The sequence below is a fragment of the Pristis pectinata genome, chromosome 24 (genome assembly GCF_009764475.1).
Source record: "Pristis pectinata isolate sPriPec2 chromosome 24, sPriPec2.1.pri, whole genome shotgun sequence".
In the NCBI taxonomy this organism is placed as follows: domain Eukaryota; kingdom Metazoa; phylum Chordata; class Chondrichthyes; order Rhinopristiformes; family Pristidae; genus Pristis; species Pristis pectinata.
The window spans coordinates 23,478,486-23,498,415 of NC_067428.1; the positions used below are offsets into that span (position 1 = coordinate 23,478,486).

Here is a 19,930-nt window from a genome sequence, read left to right on the forward strand (position 1 = left end):
TAATAACCCCATTGAACTAATAAAGCACCCATTCATAATAAATATTGTGTTTGTGCAATTACAATCATCCTATTTGCTTTATGGTTGGTGTAGCAACAGCCAATCACAATGGAGATAATTGGCTGATAAAGTGGCAATGATTGTTTATCTGCCTGGAAAACAATATTATGGAATGAAGATGTCTAATGGGGAGAAGGTACAGATGGAACTGTACTGTGGTGTTAGGCTCCCACTTGCCTGGAAAACACATTCTTGTTATGCACACATGAATTCTGTGTGGAGTTTGCTCTTTCTGCCTGTGACCCTGTAAGCTGCCTATCCCACAATGCTCTGTTTTCCTCCCAGTTCCCCAAGGAGTATTGGTAGGTTAATTAGAACTAGTGTAGGCAATTGGCAAAAGAATCAAAGGGGAGTTGATGGGTGTAAGAGAAAGAATGAGTTGCACGGTTACTGGGAAATAAGAAGGGGAATGGAACTGATGGGATTGTTCTGCTGGGAGCCAATATGGACCCAATGGGCTGAATGGCCTCCTCTACTGTAAGTTTAAGTGCAGGCACACACATTTTTGTTATTTTAATGGTCCACTAGCCTATTTCCACTAACCTGTTCCACCACCCACTCTAGGTCACAGATAGACAGGGTGGTGAAAAAGGCATTACGTACACTGGCCTTCATCAGTAAGGCCTGAGTATAGGAGATGGGACATTATGTTGCAGTTGTATAAGTCGTTGGTGAGGCCACACTTGGAATACTGTGTACAGTTTTGGTCACCCTGTTATAGGAAAGACGTGGTTAAACTAGAAAGAGTGCAGAAAAGATTTACGAGGATGTTGCCAGGAATAGAGGGCCTGAGTTATAGGGAGAGGTTGGCCACGCTAGGTCTTTATTCCTTGGAAAGTAGGAGAATGAGGAGCAACCTTATAGAAGTGTTTAAAATCAAGAGAGGCATAGATAAGGTGGATAGTAACGGTCTTTTCCCCAGGATAGGGGAGTCTAAAACTAAAAGGCATATATTTAGATGAGAGTGGAAAGACTTAAAAGGGACTTGGGGCAACTTTTCTGCAGTGGAATCAAGCTCTCCCTGTCTAATGAATTCAAACCCTTTTGTAGTGTACCTTTAAGCATAGAACTTGTTCCTTGAAGAAAGCTTAATTATGACCTGCAGGATTACATCCAGACCTGGTTCTGCAAGGTGGCACTGGGTTGGGCTTTTCTGAATGGTTGTAATTTTTCTGTGATTCAAAAATTCTCTTCTCTCTGTACCTGTGTGTGTTCATGTTGTGATCCTGTCAGACAGGGAGTCATGTGGTGTGTGCATATCAAATATGTATATATTTCATATATGCTGTGTCTCAATGCATTAATGAAGATATTGCACCCTTCATCATTTTGAAAACCTATTAAATCTCTGTCTTGTCTTTTCTATTCTAAGAACAACAATCCCAGCTCCTCTAATCTTCCCACATACCTGAAGCTCCTTCTCTCTGTTGCCATTTTAGTAAACTCCTCTGCATGGTCTCCAATGCCTTGATATAGTGTGGTGCCCAGACATGGGCATGGTCCTCCAGCAGGGCCCCGACTGGTTATTTACCTGTGCAGGAAGTTACTATGTCTTTTGACCCTTGCTTCTGAAATTCGGCTGAAATTGACTTCAATGGAACTGAACTTCAGAAGCAGAGTTCAACTTGCACATTGCGTGTTTAATGCATTCAACAGAAGATACGTATATTGTGTGAATTAGTTTATTCTAGTTACAAAATACAAATAGTCTTGGACCAAAGACCAGGGTAAAGCTGACCTTGCACATATATGTATGGCCATAGAATAAGTTACCATACGCAATGTGACTATGATGGGAATGGAGGTCAATGCCACTGAGGTGGTGGGAGAGGGTTGATCCAGCTATAAATGTCTGTACCATCATTGAACAACTAAACCACAGCAGTAGTCAAACTCTTGATTTTTTTTATGTTGCAGGCGGAAATTGTGAAGAGACTAAGCACAATTTGTGCGCAAATTATACCTTTCCTCTCCCAAGAGGTAAGCTTGCTTTTCTTGTTACTAAACTAGGTAAAATGATTTATGGAAGGTTTTATTTCCAGTTCAGTTCATGTAGCTTGTTCCATCTTCTAAATATGGGGCAAGACCTTTGCCCTCACTGGTATTTGTCTTTTGTTCTGGATACTTGTTTGATTACGTAGTGAGGCATAAAACCATCCTGAAGGCAAACATTCCAAAAACAAACACAATTTAACAAGTCAATATAAAAAAAATATATTTTCAACGAGGTTGACCATTATAGAAACTGTTGATCACGGATTGGTGGCACAAACTCAATTACTGTTGAGTACACAGTAAATAAAGTCCCTCCATTTGAGTGACATTTCCCTGTACAGAGCCTCTCTCACTGACGAGCCTTTACACTCGCAGGCCTTCTCTCACTGACCACTACCTTGTGTATTGTACTTCTCTCATTGCCAGGCATTGACCTGCCATAGACCATCTCTCATAGGTTTTCATTGGTCATTACTGATTTAACACCCAGACTGGTCCTTCCAGTTCCTTGACCTGTCTCACTAGGCAGTACTTTACCCAAGCAGAACATCTCACACTGACCAGTCCCTACCTGTTTGAATCCTCTCACACTGACCAGCGCCTACCTGTTTGGATCCTCTCACACTGACTGGTACCTACCTGTGCAGCCCATCTCACACTGACCAGTTCCTACCTGTGCAGCCCATCTCACACTGACCGGTACCTACCCGAGCGGATTCCCTCACACTGACTAGAACCTACCAGTACAAACCATCTCACACCGACTGGTATCTGCCTGGGCAGACCATCTCACACTGGCCTGACCCTATGTCTGGACACCTATTGTAAGGACATTTGGCACCATACTGCCTTCCACTGACTGATTATTACCTATCCTTCCGATTGTACCAGTGGCAATATAGTGACCCTGGTAAGACAGAATTGAACTGGTTATCCAAGTTTTGGGATCTTGCTTTGGCATGTTAAAGGTGCTTGTTGTTTTGGTGCAACAGGATACTGTGATCTACTCAGCAGATCAGTAGGTGCCTATGAAGAGAGAGACAGAGTTAAATGTTTTGGGTCAGTGACCCCTCAGCAGTTTTTTTTTGCTTATTAATTCCTTTCTCTTCATCAGAAAAAATGCTTATTTAATAAGGGTAGTCATTATAGAGTTTGTGATGACAGGTTATTGACCTGAAACATCAGCCCTTTGTCTCTCACCCTGCATGCTCATTGCCTGCTGAATATTTACAGCATAATCTGAATTTAATTTTGAGAAGCTTTTAGAATTGGGTCCTGGGCATTGCTGACCACTTTCCCAGGATGAGGGAACCCTTTGTCCTGGTGTCAGCTGTCCATTTACTAGCAGTGATTGGTGTTGGACTGTAATGCTCCTCGTGACGTTGTGTTTCTGGCCTTTACACATGCAATAGCCATGGTCGGTCTCCAGTACACACAGCAATAAGTCCCACTGTGTTTCCAGTTGCAGCAAAACTGCTACCACTTCACCCTTCTAGACACAGGAAAATACTACAATTAGTCTCTCAGTTACGTGTCAGCCAAGGCTGACTTGGCTTTGTGTCAGGAGGTTGTGGATTTGATTCCCATTCCATAGACTTGCACATAAAATCTATGCAGACACTATGTGCAATACTGAGGAAGCGCTCTATTTCCCAAAAGTGCTGTCTTTTGCATGAAACATTAAGGTGTTGACAGCATAAAAGATCCCATGGTATTTTTCAAAGATGAGCAGGGGAGTTCTCCAGCATCACTATCTCGCTGATGTTTGTGGGAGCTTGCTGTGTGCAATTTGGCTGCTGTGTTAACTACATTACAACAGAGTCAACATTTCATTGACTGTAAAGCCCTTTGGGATTTCCTGAAGACTGGAAAGGTATGATATAAGTACAATTATTTGTAAGCCTCAGACTGATTTCAAAAATCAACTACACGTACCTTCCATTGTTCTACTCTCCTAAGCAACCTATCACTGCTATTCTCAGGTAAGCATAATGTTTCTAAGTCCTATCATAAGATCCACAGGTTAATGTGCAAAATCAACACAGGCTGAGCAAGCATAAACTGGATTCTAATGGGTTGTCCCCTAATCTTTACAACTTCATTTGAAAGGATAGAAAGTCTGGGGAAGGCTCTTTGAGTCTAATGCAAAGAATAACTTCAAATATAGTAGGAAGAACCAACTGTGACCCCTGTGCGCAAATGTATTTTAAAAACAATGCTTCATTCAGCCAGAAACTCTTTATTTTCTATTCAGGCAAGCAGATCAGTCCCTTTCTGTGAGACTCTAACACAGATACACAGTTTACAGTTCCAGCAATGGAGTGCAAACATCCTGGGATCATATTTCAACAAGTATAGTCCAAACATCCTAAACCACCATTTCCTGCAGTAACAGTGTAAATACTCTCATTAAAACCAATGTGTAAATAGACCCGAGGAAAAGAAAAGGCTTGCAGAATGACGCTCCAGTGTGATTTGCACAGATCAACAAATTGGTATTAGTGGGAGAGGTGAGGCGGGGAGAAATCAGAGGAAGGTCCTGAGTCCTCAAGGGAACAGTGCAAAAGGGCAGGAGGGTTTCCCCAGTGTACCTGTATCACAGCCATAAACTAATTCTTTGTCTGCAGCTAACAGAGTAAATTGTGATTGCTTTTCTGAAGTTGTTGTTGGATAGTGAGCTTGCTTAGCTGTTGGGTGAGGGGCTAGTTCTAGTACTCCATCTGCTCGCTGCCTGTGGCAGTTCGCCCTTAATGTTCATGGGATGCTGCCATAAGATAAGATATCTTTATTAGTCACATGTACATTGAAACACATAGTGAAATGCATCTTTTGCGTAGAGTGCTCTGGGGGCAGCCCGCAAGTGTCGCCACGCTTCCGGCGCCAACATAGCATGCCCACAACTTCCTAACCCATACGTCTTTGGAATGTGGGAGGAAACTGGAGCTGCCGGAGGAAACCCATGCAAACACGGGGAGAACATACAAACTCCTTACAGACAGTGGCCGGAATTGAACCCGGGTCGCTGGTAGTAGAAGCAGAAGTAGAACATTCAGCCTCTTATATGGTCATAGAGTCATGCAGTATGGAGACAAGCCCCTTGGCCCGTCGAGTCCACACCAACAACTAAGCAACCATTTACATTAACCCCATTTTATTCTCCCCACACTCCCATCAATGCCTGCTGCACCATTTATGAAGATCATTGCTGATCTTTTACCTCAGCACCCCTTTCCTGCATCAACTCTTGATTCCCTTAATATCCAAGAATCTATTGATCCTGAGGAACTATACCCCATTGCTAGTCACCAACCTCAAAATACAGAGGAAAAGAATATTGTAGGGCAATTGATGAAAATTATTCAGCACTGCTAATGGGCGATTATCCTTTTGGGTAAATCAGCAAACATTTTCAGAGAATAATCAAGGTTGAAGCACGAGAACTGTGATCTCAAAGAAGAAACAGATGCAGGCTAGTTGACAGATATGATTAAAGAGAGGGCCGAGAAACTCGGAGCAAATAGAGCTTCATGGTTGATTTGACCTGGCTGCAGGAACTGATATCTCTAATATCCTCTGGTAGTGAATTCAGAGTTCATTTAATCAGTAAACAAGCATCTCAGCCCCCAAGCACTGCCTGACTGCACAAACTACAGAGCCACTTGAGGATATTGTCACTGCTTCATGTCATGTCCAGACCTGGTTCTTTCACTCACTAACTAGTTGGAGGCAAGGAATGTTTTTAAATAAAGTGACTCTCTCAGCTTTCAATTAGAGAAAGAAACGGGAGGCTTTCATTTATACAGTGCTTTTTAAACCTCAGGATATTACACAAAGCTTTGCAGCCAAATATGCACTTTTTGGAATATGTTTACTGTTGTGATGCAGAAATTGCAGCAGCCAATTTATATGCCGTATACTCTGACAAACAGCAAATTACTGACAACAAGATTATCTGTTTTGGGGATGTTGATTGTGGGAATCCCTGTTGGCCAGAGCATGAGGGAAACTGCTGTTTCAAAATACTGCTGTTGGATCTTTATCTTCCACCAGGTGGGTTTTGATAGACCTCTTAAAGGAAAATGAAGAGTGAGGCTGAAAGGTTTAGGGGAGGAACTCACGAACTTGGGGTGATGTCAGCTGAAGGCATGGCTGTCAACAAAGGTGCAATTAAATCTGGGGATATTCCAGAGGCCGAACATGGAGGAACATGGGTATCTCAAAAGGATGCAGAGTCGGAGGAGGTCGGGAGGACATGGAGGGATTTGAAAACATGAAAATTTTGAAACCAACCAGGTTTGGTGGCTGGATGGGACTTGGTATGACTTTGTAGATGGCTAGCAGAGATTTTTTTTATGACCTTAAATAAAGGAGAGTACAGACATGGCTCCCTCTGAATTCCTTTTTCTCTTGTTCTGATCTAGCCAGGTTTCTTTCTTTCTTTCTTTCTCTCTCTCTTTCTTTCTCTCTCTCTCTCTCTCTCTCTCTCTCTCTCTCTCTCTCTCTCTCTCTCTCTCTCTCTCTCTCTCTCTCTCTCTCTCTCTCTCTCTCTCTCTCTCTCTCTCTCTCTCTCTCTCTCTCTCTCTCTCTCTCTCTCTCTCTCTCTCTCTCTCTCTCTCTCTCTCTCTCTCTCTCTCTCTCTCTCTCTCTCTCTCTCTCACACACACACACACACACACACACACACACACACACACACACACACACACACACACACACACACACACTCTTCTTTCCAAACTAACACCCCCTCCCCCCCCCCACCATCACCCTGATTCTTTCTCCTCCCCCACCTATTCCATCTACCCATCGCCCACTGTTCCCCCTCCCCCACTGTTCCCATCTGCCTACCCCACCTCCCTTATTTGGTTCCATGCTCTACCTGCCTTTCCTATCAGATTTCCTCATCTGCAGTCCCTTGTTGCCTCCACCTTTCACCTCTTCACCTTTCCAGAATCAGAATTGGGTTTATTATCACTGACTTATATATCGTGAAATATGTCATTTTGCTTTAGAAATCTGATGGCGGAGGGAAAGAAGCTGTTCCTAAATCGTTGAATATGGGTCTTCAGGCTCCTGTACCTCCTCCCCAATGGTAACGAGAAGAGGGCAAGTCCCTCTCCCACCTGACTCCATCTGCCAATTAACCCCTCCTCACCTGGTTCCATCTTGCCCGTTCTTGCCCTACCCCTCCCTCTTTATATACTTGTCAAATAAATCCAATATCCTCCGTAACTGGTAACATAATTTTAATAAGCACACTTTCTATTGGGTCAAGTGATTTAATGTTTGACCATCTCAGGTTCAGCACTACAATTAATCCTGAGCAGTTCATTAATTTAGTGGTTTCAACTTAGACAGTTCTGACTACCCTTTACAGAGGCTCCACTGAGGAGAAGTTGTTATGTCAGCACTAGATATCCCCTACCTCTTTATACTGGCAATCTCCCTCCTGCTCTTTCAATCCAGATGAGGGGTCTCAGTCTGAAATACCGACTGTTCAGTTCCCTCTACAGATGCTGCTCGACCAAAAAATGACCAGCAGCTCATTTTTTGTACATTCACCTTCTGAGCCTGCAGTGAGAAAGCTGGATGATTTGATGTCTTCACAGGTGTAGTGTAGGGACCAACGTGCAGCATCCTAAGCTGATGCTGAGGTCAAGTAAATCAGATACGGGGCCTGCTTGGTTCCGTGGTTCAGCATTAGATGTGCTGAAGAGGTTTTCTTCCTTTATGTGTTTGATCCTTGTGGCTTATTGCATCTCTGTCCAAATCCCCTGGCCAGCACATTGCTGTGCCTGGGGAAGAATGTGTTAGCAATGAAGAAGAATGCTGGCATAACAACTTCTCCTCAGTGGAGCCTCTGTAAAGGGTAGTCAGAACTGGCTGAGTTGAAACTACTAAATTAATGAACTGCTCAGGATTAATTGTAGTGTTGAACCCGAGATGGTCAAACATTAAATCAATTTGACCCAATAGAAAATGTGCTCATTAAAATAGTGTTACCATTTGCGGAGGGTATTGGATTTATTTGATGAGTTTTCCAGTTTTGTTCCTGACTTGTCTTCTGTAGTTTCTTGTTTGCACTTGAGTTGAATTCATGAGCCAAAAGGGGACTTGGAATTGAAACCTGAAGGGGACTTGCAATTATTCCACATCTTAAAATATTTATTGTGCTTTCCTCCTTTGCTCCATAGTTGGCAGCCAAGGAAAATTGGGGAGGGGGTGAGGGATGGGATATAAACCTGGAATCGGATGTTATCATCAGAGAATGAGGTCATTTGGCCTGCCATGTTCACCCTGTCTCCTAGCTCGAGCAGTCCACAGTTAACCCCACTGCCCCACTAGACATCTCCTACTTCATAAAAGTGTGCAATTTTCAGTTATAATGGAACCACTGCCATAGCTACAATGGGATGATCACTCAACCAGTTGGATGTGATTACTGGGTACACCACGGGCACAATTAGATTCATGGACTTCTGGTATTGAGGCTATGTGCTTTTTGGGAGAGTCAAGAATTAGAGTTAGGCCACTTAGGAAGGGACTGCAGATGGGGTGGGTAAATGGAGTAGAATAGTTGGGAACCATTCATGCCTCAAGCTCCAACTTGGTTCATGCTCAGTCTTGACATTGGATGAGCACATCCAAACTGTGGCGATGAACTGGAGTTGGCTTGAAGTTCTAGGAGCCCTGGATAAATGTTATACTGATCTGGGACTCTGGGTCAAATCCTTCAGTCATGATTTCATTGAAAGCTTAGGGGGGAGGAAGCTAATTACCTGCGTTCCAATGGGGGTACTGACGGTCTCTGTCTTTTATTATTTGTGGTTGTATGGCAGCCTTGAGCTCAGCATTTCCCTCCATAAACCTCTCTCCTCCTTTTAAAATGCTGCATGAAACCCACCAATTGACCAAACAGATTTTTTTACCTGCACTGCAATCACCTTATGTAGTTCAATGTCAATTTCTGTTGATTACTCTCTTGTGAGGTGGTATGAAAATTTTTACTGTGTTAAAGGTGCTCCGCAAATTCAAGTTGTTGATGTTAGGAGAAATTCTATTTGATAATGGTTACAGGAGAAACCTTGAGATCCTGCTAACTAATGGAAAACTCTGCTTAAGGCATTCAATTCACATAGTGGCCATGACCTCAAATGCTTTTCCTCAATGTTTACTTTTCCTCAGTGTTGACTTTTCCTTGTGATGTAGCTAATTATGTCTTGTATTTTAAAAGCAACTTTTGATCTCACTAAGCTTTAGCACCATGATTCTGTGAGGATAAAACTGAGTTCCAGTTACTGATAAATGGGGGGGAAAAGTGTTGTAGATTCTGGAAATCTACGTGTGTTTGTGTTTGTAAATGCCAATTAATCAGTCTGTTAACAAAACAGCCAACAGAACATACTTTATCTCTTTTCTACTCCCATTTGATTTTTAATGCCAAGGACTTCCATTTCTGCTGATATTGTAGTGGGAACGGTTTTGCAGCCAAAAGATTTAACAGCAGATCCATGTCATTCAATTTGAGCTTCATCTCTTCACCATCCTTCTGCAGGCTGTTTGCCAAATGCATTAAACATTAACAGCGACATGGAACACAACAAGAAGTATGCAGCCAGGTTTCATTGGCAAGTCAGTTAATGGGGGGATGTGAACGTCTCTCATTGTCTGCTCTTTACCAAGAAGATCAGGAATGAACCCCTTCAGCACCTGGTACCTGCCTTCATCCCAGCCAAGGTGCCAGACAAAAGGGAAGCTGACGTGGAGGAACTTTTAATGGGCTAACTTTGCTTTGACAAATTTGTTGCTTCTTTCTTATTATTGTGATGATAATCACACAATAAAAGAAAGAATCTTGCACAGTGTGCCATTGCTGGGATGGGAAATTTTATCAAGGGTAGGAATATTGCTCTGCTCAGCTCATCTCGCCCCTATCAGCTCTAGGTAAACCTTGCCCCTTTCCCGTCATTGTCCACATACTCTGCAGGAACAAATAGTTTTCTACAAAGTTTCTAATCAGTTGCCTCTATTCAAAGCTGAAGATTCCCCTTCTTCTGGTCCTTCCTCATATTTCACTCCTTCAAAGCCAGGCAATAGACTTGGTGTCACCTTAATGACAGCAGTTTCCTTGTGCTTTAATGTGAAGCTCAATTTCCAAGGGTGAAGAGAAAAGCTGCTTATGTTGCCAGATGCTGGAAGTAGGTTATAAATAAGATTACAGTCCATAGATTTACAGCATTGCATCCAATTCCAACTTCGAGAAATTAAAGATTTGTCAAATTGTCAGTGTTCTTATTATCTGCTAGAAAGGTGTCAGTGGGTTAATAGTGCTGATTATATTTTAACTAAGTCAAGGTTGCTTACAGAGCAGCCCTGTTTCTGTAACTCAGTGTACAATGAGCCACACCCCGAGACTCTGCTCAAACTAACCTTCCAGCTGCACAACTCCATGGGTGTGGTATCAACGAAACCACCAACCTTGACAAAGAACCTACTCTGGGCATTGCACATCTGGAGATTGCTCTGTTAACGCTTTAGGTGCACATGCTCTTGCCAAGAGGGTGGTGGATGGGTTGGGGAGGAAAGGAAAAGTGGATGCCAGTGAGGCAGCGCAGAGCAAGCTATAGGGAAGTTAGTGTATGTATGAGAGAGAGCAGGAGAGAGAATATGCATGGGCGTGAAAGAGAGAGAGAATGTGAGCAAGAGAGAAACAGGGTGCGTGTGAGAAGGAAAAGGTGAGCATGTGGGCAAGAGAGAGTTATAACACCTTCCAAGACTTTTCAGGACCTGCTGTTTTAATGTTGGAATTAGAACATCTAATTTGTGCAAACAGCTGTGAAATTATTGACTCGATCATCCTCACAAACTTTGTGCATGCAATCTTTTTGCTAATTTACACCAGTATACTTGGTCCAAACCTTTGGCAGCAGTGATTGTTCCCATTTCAAAAGTTTCCTTATTTTCCTGATTTAAGAGGTGAAGGTAATACTAAATGCAGGCTGCAAGACGCAGCAGTAAAAGTAATCATCTTTGGTCCCTGCCTTAAACTCCATTTCCTAGTCACCCAGTCCATCCCATTCTTTAGCATATGTCCAAAACTGAACCAGACTGTTCACAATGATGGCCCAATGGTGCAAGGTGAACTTCTGTCCACATATCTGTGCGATTGTGGAGACTGTCTGTTTTAATCCATGTGCTTAACATTACCAGACCCAGACTTCACCCTAGCCTGTCTGCTGCGGAAACACTCAACCAAGTCTTTGGCACTTCTATCCTCTCCCTCATCTTCCCCGGTGTTAAAGAAAATTAGGCCAACTAAAACTCTGCTGTCTTTGTGCTAACTTACACCAATTCTCATTTACGGCTACACCAACTCTGACCTACACTGGTACTCTGAATGACAACATTTAGACTTTAAAACATCCTTGTTTTCAAATCCCTATCTGGTCTCTGCCCTCCTTGTCAACTCCAGTACCGGGCACTTGAGTCTCTCTGGTTTTGATTGCTGTACTATTGTTGACCATATTTCAGCTGCCAAGACTCTAAGCACTGGAATTTCCTTCCTAAACCTCTCTGCTCTTGCTCTTTGCTCTTTTAAAAGGCTCTTTGAAATACATCTCTGTGACCAAGCACCTGCCCTATTATGCTTATCTGGCCTCCCCTTGAGTGCATCTCCTTTATATTCTTCGCCTCAGCTACTCCCAATGGTAGTAAGCTCTGCAAACCTACTGTTCTCTGGGTAAAGAAGTTTGTTGTGAATTTACTGTTTGATTTCTTGGTGATAGTCTTATATAGATGGCCTCCATCCTCAGCAGTGAAAATACTCTCACTGCATTCATCAAAATGTTTCATAATTTTAAAGATCCTTATTAGGTCCCTTCTCTCATAGTTATTAGGTCGAGTGAAAAGAGTTCTTTCTTGTTGGGTATAACCTTGCTATCATTGTATCCATCTTGCAGATATCTTGTCTGCCATCTCCAACAGCTATTATTTTATAAAATAGTGACCACAATTGTACTCTGTAGACCTGGTGTGCTCTAGTGTGATGGAAGTTTAGCCTAATTTTTTGTCTTCCAATTCAATAACTCCCTTGTGGTTGGTTTACCATTATGTTAGGACCTCATGAACCCGTGTTGCTATTTTTGGTGAAATTGTGTCTGAACTCTTTTGCTCCCCTGGTTCACTTAGATATATATTTTCCATGTAGTACCTCATCTTATTTCCCACATCAAATTGCAATATCCCACATTTCCCATTGTTGGAATTAAATGCCTGTTCAGCAAATGTATTGAGGTAGTCTGAATGACATACCAGTGACCCCACACAGCTTTGCAAGTGCACAAGATGGGCTTAAAACATCAAACGTGCTGACCTGTGGAACTTGCTGTATGAGCTACAGAATGGATAGTTTGATGATATCATATGTTGTTTCTCAGAGGCAAAGGATTGAAATGTGACGAAAATATTGGCATTTTTTAACAGGGAAGAACATCATATCTTGAAGTCTATTCATTTTGGGTTTGTGTTTTATCATTGGAGTTTCCTAAACTTGCTCTTTGGTTTTATGACAGCACCAGCAACAGGTGGTCCAGGCAATAGAGCGAGCCAAGCAGGTCACCATGGCTGAGCTAAATGCCATCATTGGGGTAAGTGGCCTTCTTGTACATGTGGTTCAGTGTGAGATGTGATGGGTGTTACAGCCACATCCAAACTGTGAAAGTCACTGAGATATTGTGGTGAATTTTATTCTGTGTAACCATCTTTTTGTCCCTGCCCTTGTTTGTATTCAACACACTCTCTTGAACATGGCAGTTCCTGTTGGGAGCACTGACACTGAGGACTATGAGACATCTTCCCCATACTTTGTTTGTAAAGACTAAACGGTTGCCCAGAAAACCATCCCTGGTTCATAGTACTAAATGTGCAATATAATAGCCTTGGAAAATCAGTGAATTAACACCATATTCACATTACCAAGTAGCAACCATCAAGACAGTGAGGAGTGTGTGTGTGATTTGAACACAAAGAAGAGAAGACACAAGAGATTCTGTAGCTGCAGGTCAGGCAGCATCTATGGAGGGAAATACAGTCGACGTTTTGGGTCGAGACCCTTCAGCAGGACTGGAAAGGAACAGGGCAGAAGCCAGAATAAGAAGGTTGGGGGAGGGGGAGGAGCACATGCAGGCAGGTGATGGGTGAGTCCAGGTGAGAGGGGGAAGGTAGGACAGTGGGGGTGAGGGAGGGGGGAAGACTTAAGAATCTAGAGAGGTGATAGGTAGAAGAGGCTGAAGAAGAAGGAATCCATTAGGAGAGGGCAGTGGACCATGGAATCAAGGGAAGAAGGTGGGCAGGTCATACAGGCAGGGGAAGGCTTTTATGAACATCATGGGTGATCTGTAACTCAACTCTATGTACCTGTATTCCTTGATATTCTTGTTTAGCAGAAGACAAATAGCATCACATCCTTTGATACAATTACATCCTGTGTTCATGCCAAATGGACAAGCTCTTATTGTAAGATTTTGTTCCCTGGTCCTGGATTCTGGAATTTGCCTCTCATTATAAGGCCTGCCAATCCCTTTTGTAATTTTAAACTCTACAGTTAGACCGGCTGTCAATCTTCTTCAGCCTCCTTGGAACAGAAGTCAGCTTTACACAATTTGGATTCATATTTTAACCATATCCCGACATTGGGGAATCTACGCTGAAGCATGAATGTGTTAAAAACATCATTCCTCAAGTGCATTGCCTGCAGCTAAGCACTGGAAGAACACGATTACCCTGGGGAACAGACGGCTGTGAAGTGGAATTTGAACGGGGTGTTGGTTATATGCAAAAGTGCCTGTTCCTCAGCTGTGTACCTGGGTAGTGTTGCTAGGAAATTGACTATTCAACCTGAGTGATTCTAGTTGTTAGACACCTACACTCATATACTTTCCTGCAGGCACTCTATCCCATTACAGACACTATATTCTGAGTTCTGTCACAGGGAGAGATTACTAGGTAGACAGAGGAAAAGACTAAAGTATGTGCTCAAAGCCTCCTTGGGAAAAAATGTAACATCTACACTGTCTTCTGGGAACCTCTGGCCCATCACTGCTCGTATTGGGGAAGCAGTATCAAAAACCTGAAGGCCATGTATTGGATGTGCCAAGCCCCTGTATAAGTGATGGAAGGGGCTAATCGCCTCATGCTAATCACCTCACACAACCCACTCACTTGACCCGTCAGCCACCACTTGGCCCATCTGTGGGATAGTATGTGGTTCTCACATTGTATTGGTTTATTATTGTCACTTCTACCAAGATACAGTAAAAAAAAACTTGTCTTGCATACCGTTCATACAGATTAATTCATTACACAGTGCATTGAGGTAGTATAAGGTAAAACCATAACAGTTTACAGAGTAAAGTGTCACAGCTACAGAGGAAGTGCATTGCAGGTAGACAATAAGGTGCAAGGTCATGAAAAGGTAGATTGTGTGGTCAAGAGTCCATCTCATCGTATAAGGAAACCGTTCAATAGTCTTATAACAGTGGGATAGAAGCTGTCCTTGAGCCTGGTGGTATGTGCCCTCAGGCTCCTGTATCTTCTGCCTGATTGGAGAGGGGAGAAGAGAGAATGACCCAGGTGTGTGGGGTCTTTGATTATGCTGGCTGCTTCACTGAGGCAGCAAGAGGTATAGACAGAGTCCATGGAGGGGAGGCTGGTTTCCATGATGTGCTGGGCTGTGTCCACAACTCTCTGTAGTTTCTTACAGTCCCGGGCAGAGCAGTTGCCATACCAAGCCATGATGCATCCAGAAAGAATGCTTTCTATGGTGCATCGATAAAAGTTGGTGAGTGTCAAAGGGGGTGTGCCAAATTTCTTTAGCCTCCTGAGGAAGTAGAGGCGCTGGTGAGCTTTCTTGGCTGTGGCAGCTACGTGGTTGGACCAGGACAGGCTGTTGGTGATGTCCACTCCTAGGAACTTGAAGCTCTCAACCCTCTCGACCTCAGCACCACTGATGTAGACAGGCGCATGTACATCGCCCCCTTTCCTGAAGTCAATGACCAGCTCTTTTGTTTTGCTGACATTGAGGGAAAGGTAGTTGTCATGACACCATTCCACTAAGCTCTCTATCTCCTTCCTGTAGTCCGACTCATCGCTGTTGGAGATACGGCCTACAATGGTGGTATCATCTGCAAACTTGTAGATGGAGTTAGAGCAGAATCTGGCCACACAGTCATGAGTGTATGGGGAGTAGAGTAAGGGGCTGAGGACACAGCCTTGTTGGGCACCAATGTTGAGAATAATCGTGCTGGAGATGTTGCTGCCTATCCTACAATGGCTTCATTAGCTGCCTCAAAACCCAAAAAAATGGAACGAAAGTAAGTCACCATCGATTCCACAGTACTGTCTAAGAATAAGATGACTTTCATGTGAATCACTGGTTGATGATCAGAAACAAAATCTGTGTTAGTATTTCTTCTGAAAGAAGGAGTTGTGTTAATATTGTATCTTCCAAATTTGGCAATTCCTGAAGCGTCTTGTAGCCAGCCAGTGGATTTCCAAGTGCAGTCACATTGCAATGTGGGAACAAAGACAGAAAATGCTGGAAACACTTAGCAGGTTTGAAGGGTCTTCACCTGAAATGTTAACTGTGTTTCTCTCTTCATGGATACTGCCTGATCTCCTTAGTGTTTCCAGCATTTTCTGTTTGTGCTTCAGATTTCCAGTATCTGCAGTTTCTTTGATTTCATGTGGGAAATATGGGAGTGATTTTTTTTTTCACACAGTGAGATCACATGAGCAGCATTTTAATCTGTTTTAATGAGGGAGAAAGAGTAGTAAGACACAGGAGATAAACCACCTATCTTGAGATCTTGGACAAGACCATTGTTTAACATTTTCCTTCAAAAGATAGTACCTTTGACAATGCTTTGACAGTGCTCTATTGGGACTGCCCTGGAGTATCAGCCCAGATTTCTGCGCTGAAGTCACTGGAGTGGGAGTTGAACCTCTGACATGGACGTGAGAACACTCCCCACTGAACCTTGGCTGACAACCTTCTGTTTCCCTACACCCTCCTCTTCCTTGATGCAGACTTTCATGTTAAGCAGAAGAGCAATGGGAAAAACATTATAAGATGCTCTGGATGAGGAGCTAATTATTTGATGGCATTCCACTCTTCTGAGATAATGCATTGTGCTGGTTCCCATGGCAGCTATTTGGAAAGTGTTGAGGTGATGTGAGCAGCAAACCAGGAAGAGCTGTAATATTAGATGAAACTTATGAATTAGAAGGTTGTGAGTTCAAGTCCCACTCTGGATATCTAAGTACAGAACTGAATGCTAGCATTTCCAACAATATAGCGTTCCCTCGGTACTGAGTACAGATCTCCAAAGTGGGACTGGAACTTGCAACCTTCAGTACCGAGGGAATGCTGCATTGCTGGAAATACTGGCATTCAATTCAGGCTCTTAAACAAGACCCTGTATACTCCCATGTGGATGTGAACATTCCCAAGGCACCAATTTAAAGAAAAGCAGGGAGATTACCCTGGCGTCCAGGCCAATAATTATCCTTCCGCCCAGTGATTCCACAACTTGGGTAGATGACTCCTCTACAATGGGTGCTGGAGGGTAATAGGGCCCATGAGGCTTTTATAACATTGAAGTAATTTAGTTAGATAGTTCACAAAAAGCCACAGGGCGGCCAGTGGTCCCTGCAATTCTCCGGGACTGCCCCAGCTACGTAAAAGGAACAATTGCATGATGCTATCAAGATTATTTAGCGGGGAGGGGGAGGAGGTGTGCACTTGCCAAGCATGAACCCATTGGAAAAGATTGGGTGTCACTCCCGCAAACAATGTCACAAATCAGATCATCTAGGCATAATACACTGCAGCTTGGGGGATCTTTCCATGTAAATTACAATCCAGGGGATGTATGACACGAGTGTGCCATAGGGCCCAACCAGTCCATCCTACTTGGGGTTCCTCTCATCTTTCCTTATGTGAATCTTTCAGTGTAATCCTTTATTCCCTTCTCCCTCATCTACTTGTCAGTTCTCCATACTATTCACTCAAGCCCTCTTTGTAGGAATGTGTTCCACATTTGCACCTCTCTTCGACTAAAAAGTTTCAGAGGATTTTTTGGTGACTTAGATTAATGGCCTCTTGTGATGCTCTACGTTCTCCATGTCTTCACTCTTTAATAATGTTTAATCATGTTAATGCGTTTTCTACATCATATTTTGCTTATGAAAGAGTTAATAAATGCAAACTGCAAAATGCAAAACTGTACTTGCCTTGCTCCTCTGGCATGATTTGTTGTGTGATTGACTTGTTTACTGGTTATAAAGTTGTCAGCTCTGCTATTGACATAAGCTTCCTTACTTATAGCAGCAGCAGCTCCAGCACCTGTCCCATCATGCACCTCCAATTCCGCTCACTCCACATCCGTCGGGGCTCCAGCCTGCAGGAATTCCTTCCATTGGCGGTGGCTCAGGCCTCTTGGCTCTGTCCAGTGCCCTCGGTGTCCACGCCCATTTAGCAATGAAAGACGATAAGAATCACCTGGACATGGAGCATCACAGAGGTAAGAGAGCCAGCGAGTATCTGGCCAGTTTTGTGGCAGGTCAGTAAAGTCTGTTTCTTTGTATGAGCCATCAAGCTATTTTACGATCTAACCAATCTGATAAAGTTGGAATAAGGGGTTTGGCAGGAGGGGGTCAGCAAAAAAAAAAATACATACTACATTGTCATAATCCAAAGGAGTGGTTGAGGTGAATACCTTAAAGCCTTTAAAGGGATACCAAACAAGTAGGAATAGAAGGATAGCATAATGGTAGATGGTTGGGTGGGAGAAGCTCGTAAGTTACAAATAACCCAGCATGGACCAGTTAGACTGAAAGATTAATTTCTGTGCTGCAGGTTCTGGGTAATTCTATGATTGTAAGTTTTGTTTGGAACAGATAACCTTAAGCTGGTTGAGTACTGAAGTCACTTCTCTGTTCCCGAATCCCCGCCTGTATCACCTTTATCTCACAATACGTTGCCCGCATCGATGACCTTTATATTTCAGAAGCATTGAATATCCCTAATCGATTCCAGCTTAATCCCTTTATCTCTTCCTTCCACTTCTCTGCTGATCATCTGTTCTTTCCCTCTGCACAGTAGCATGTGGGGTAGACCACACTACTTATTTGGAACAATCTTTAATAGAAGCATCCTCAAAAATCATTAAGTTTCCAATAAAGTAGAATAGTGGCTGTACGAAAATTTCAAGTAATACTCCCCTGAGAATATAGGTCCATTTTTGCTTATGGCTGCAGAGCATTTTGAGATGGACAGCACTTGGATGGATTGCCCACATCTATAGTCCAATCTTTAGTGGGGTGGCCAGTGTGAGACCAGAGCATATAAATCATAGGTGCCATTTTTGAGCACATTACTGGACATTTTTAACAGTGCACACTCAAATAGTGAGGTCCTGAGAGCCCAAGATTTGGAAGACCCTAAGTTTTAGAGGTGGGAGTTTGGTTGCAGATTCTGAGACTGAGCATACCTGTGAAGTGTTGGTCCATTCTTTACTTGCGTGGTGTCTAGAACTAGTTTTCCCAGAGGCATTCAGCACAGATGCTGCGTGTGTCAAGGCAAGCCAAAGTTACAGCAGGGTCCAGAAGAAGGCACTAGAAATCTTTCCACATAGAAATGGAATGACTTGTGCCTGACACTTGAGTAAAGGACATCTTTTGTTTGTTCTTTACCAAGCTAGTATTCAAAATGATTTGTGCTGAAGTGCATATTTATATATCAGATGCCATTCAATCCCCAAACAATATCCAAGCAATGGATGCTACTGAACACAATTCCACACCTAATGAATCAAGGGTATCGTTCATGGTGACATTGTAGAGTGTGTGGCTTAAGTTATTTTTCTATTTGATGTATATTCTCCATGCCCAAAGTTTATCATATTAACAGTAAAGGTTAAACATTGAAGTCCGTTTCAAAAGAGAGGACAACGATAGCCATTACTAAATTCTACACTTTGCATGTGTGACAGATGACAAGCTTCCACTCTGTAGAATCATAGGTTTGAGGCAGAGATGATGAAAGGAGAAGAGAGATGATACTGGAAGGTCTTCTTAGAATTCTGGATGAGGGAATGAGGAAAGTTGATGAATTTAGTGTAACTGATAAGTTAGGAAGGGGAAGGATAGAAAAGTTAGACCAGAACTGAGAGAGGGATTGTCTAACAGTTGACAATATTTCTCATGCATCGCAGTTGGAAATTGGCTGTCTAAACAGAGCCGTCACAGTTAAGGGAACAACATTCCATCATGAAAGGCTTTGGGCTTTATACAGTGTTAATTGAAGTGAAAGGAAGCATGCACAGAAAATAATAGGAAACCAAACTACCAGGGGACAGTTTTCACAGTGGTGCCCGGAAGTCAAAACAAATAAAAACATATTCACCGTCCTGCTCAATTTTGCTACTCTCCCAGAACCAATCTGGGTTAGTTTAAATGGCTTGGGTGATATTTCCCATATAGATGCACGGAATGATTGTATTGGTAAATAATCTATCAGAAATTAGAATTCATCTGAATAGTTTTGCTGTGCTTAGAATCCTGGTCAATATTTATCTTATTGGGAACATTTAAATGGAAAGTAAATCCTTTTCATAAAGCTTCCTAGACTGTAGTTGTACCATTCAAGTAATGAGATCTTTGTACCAGACACTGGCAGTGTTCCTGACTTCTTTTCTAATGAAGGTCAATGTAATCCTACTGTTGAGGGATTGGCTCATTTCTGTTCATTATCTGCTCTACCAGAATATATCTAAAATATTTGGTAAGGGCAGGTGGGACTTCATGACTCAGATAT

The 19,930-nt window shown here is 42.8% G+C and overlaps 1 protein-coding gene across 5 annotated transcripts in view; it reads left to right on the forward strand.

Moving 5' to 3' along the window:
• Positions 1-19,930, forward strand: part of LOC127582672 (transducin-like enhancer protein 4) — a 180,018-nt gene that overhangs the window by 62,948 nt on the left and 97,140 nt on the right. For 3 of the 5 annotated variants that reach the window (XM_052038192.1, XM_052038195.1, XM_052038194.1), the window contains exons 5-7: positions 1,978-2,040; positions 12,627-12,701; positions 17,441-17,636. In XM_052038192.1, coding sequence (XP_051894152.1) covers positions 1,978-2,040; positions 12,627-12,701; positions 17,441-17,636 — 334 coding nt within the window. The remainder of the gene's footprint in view (positions 1-1,977; positions 2,041-12,626; positions 12,702-17,440; positions 17,637-19,930) is intronic. The other 2 variants (XM_052038193.1, XM_052038196.1) reach the window with 1 other exon arrangement.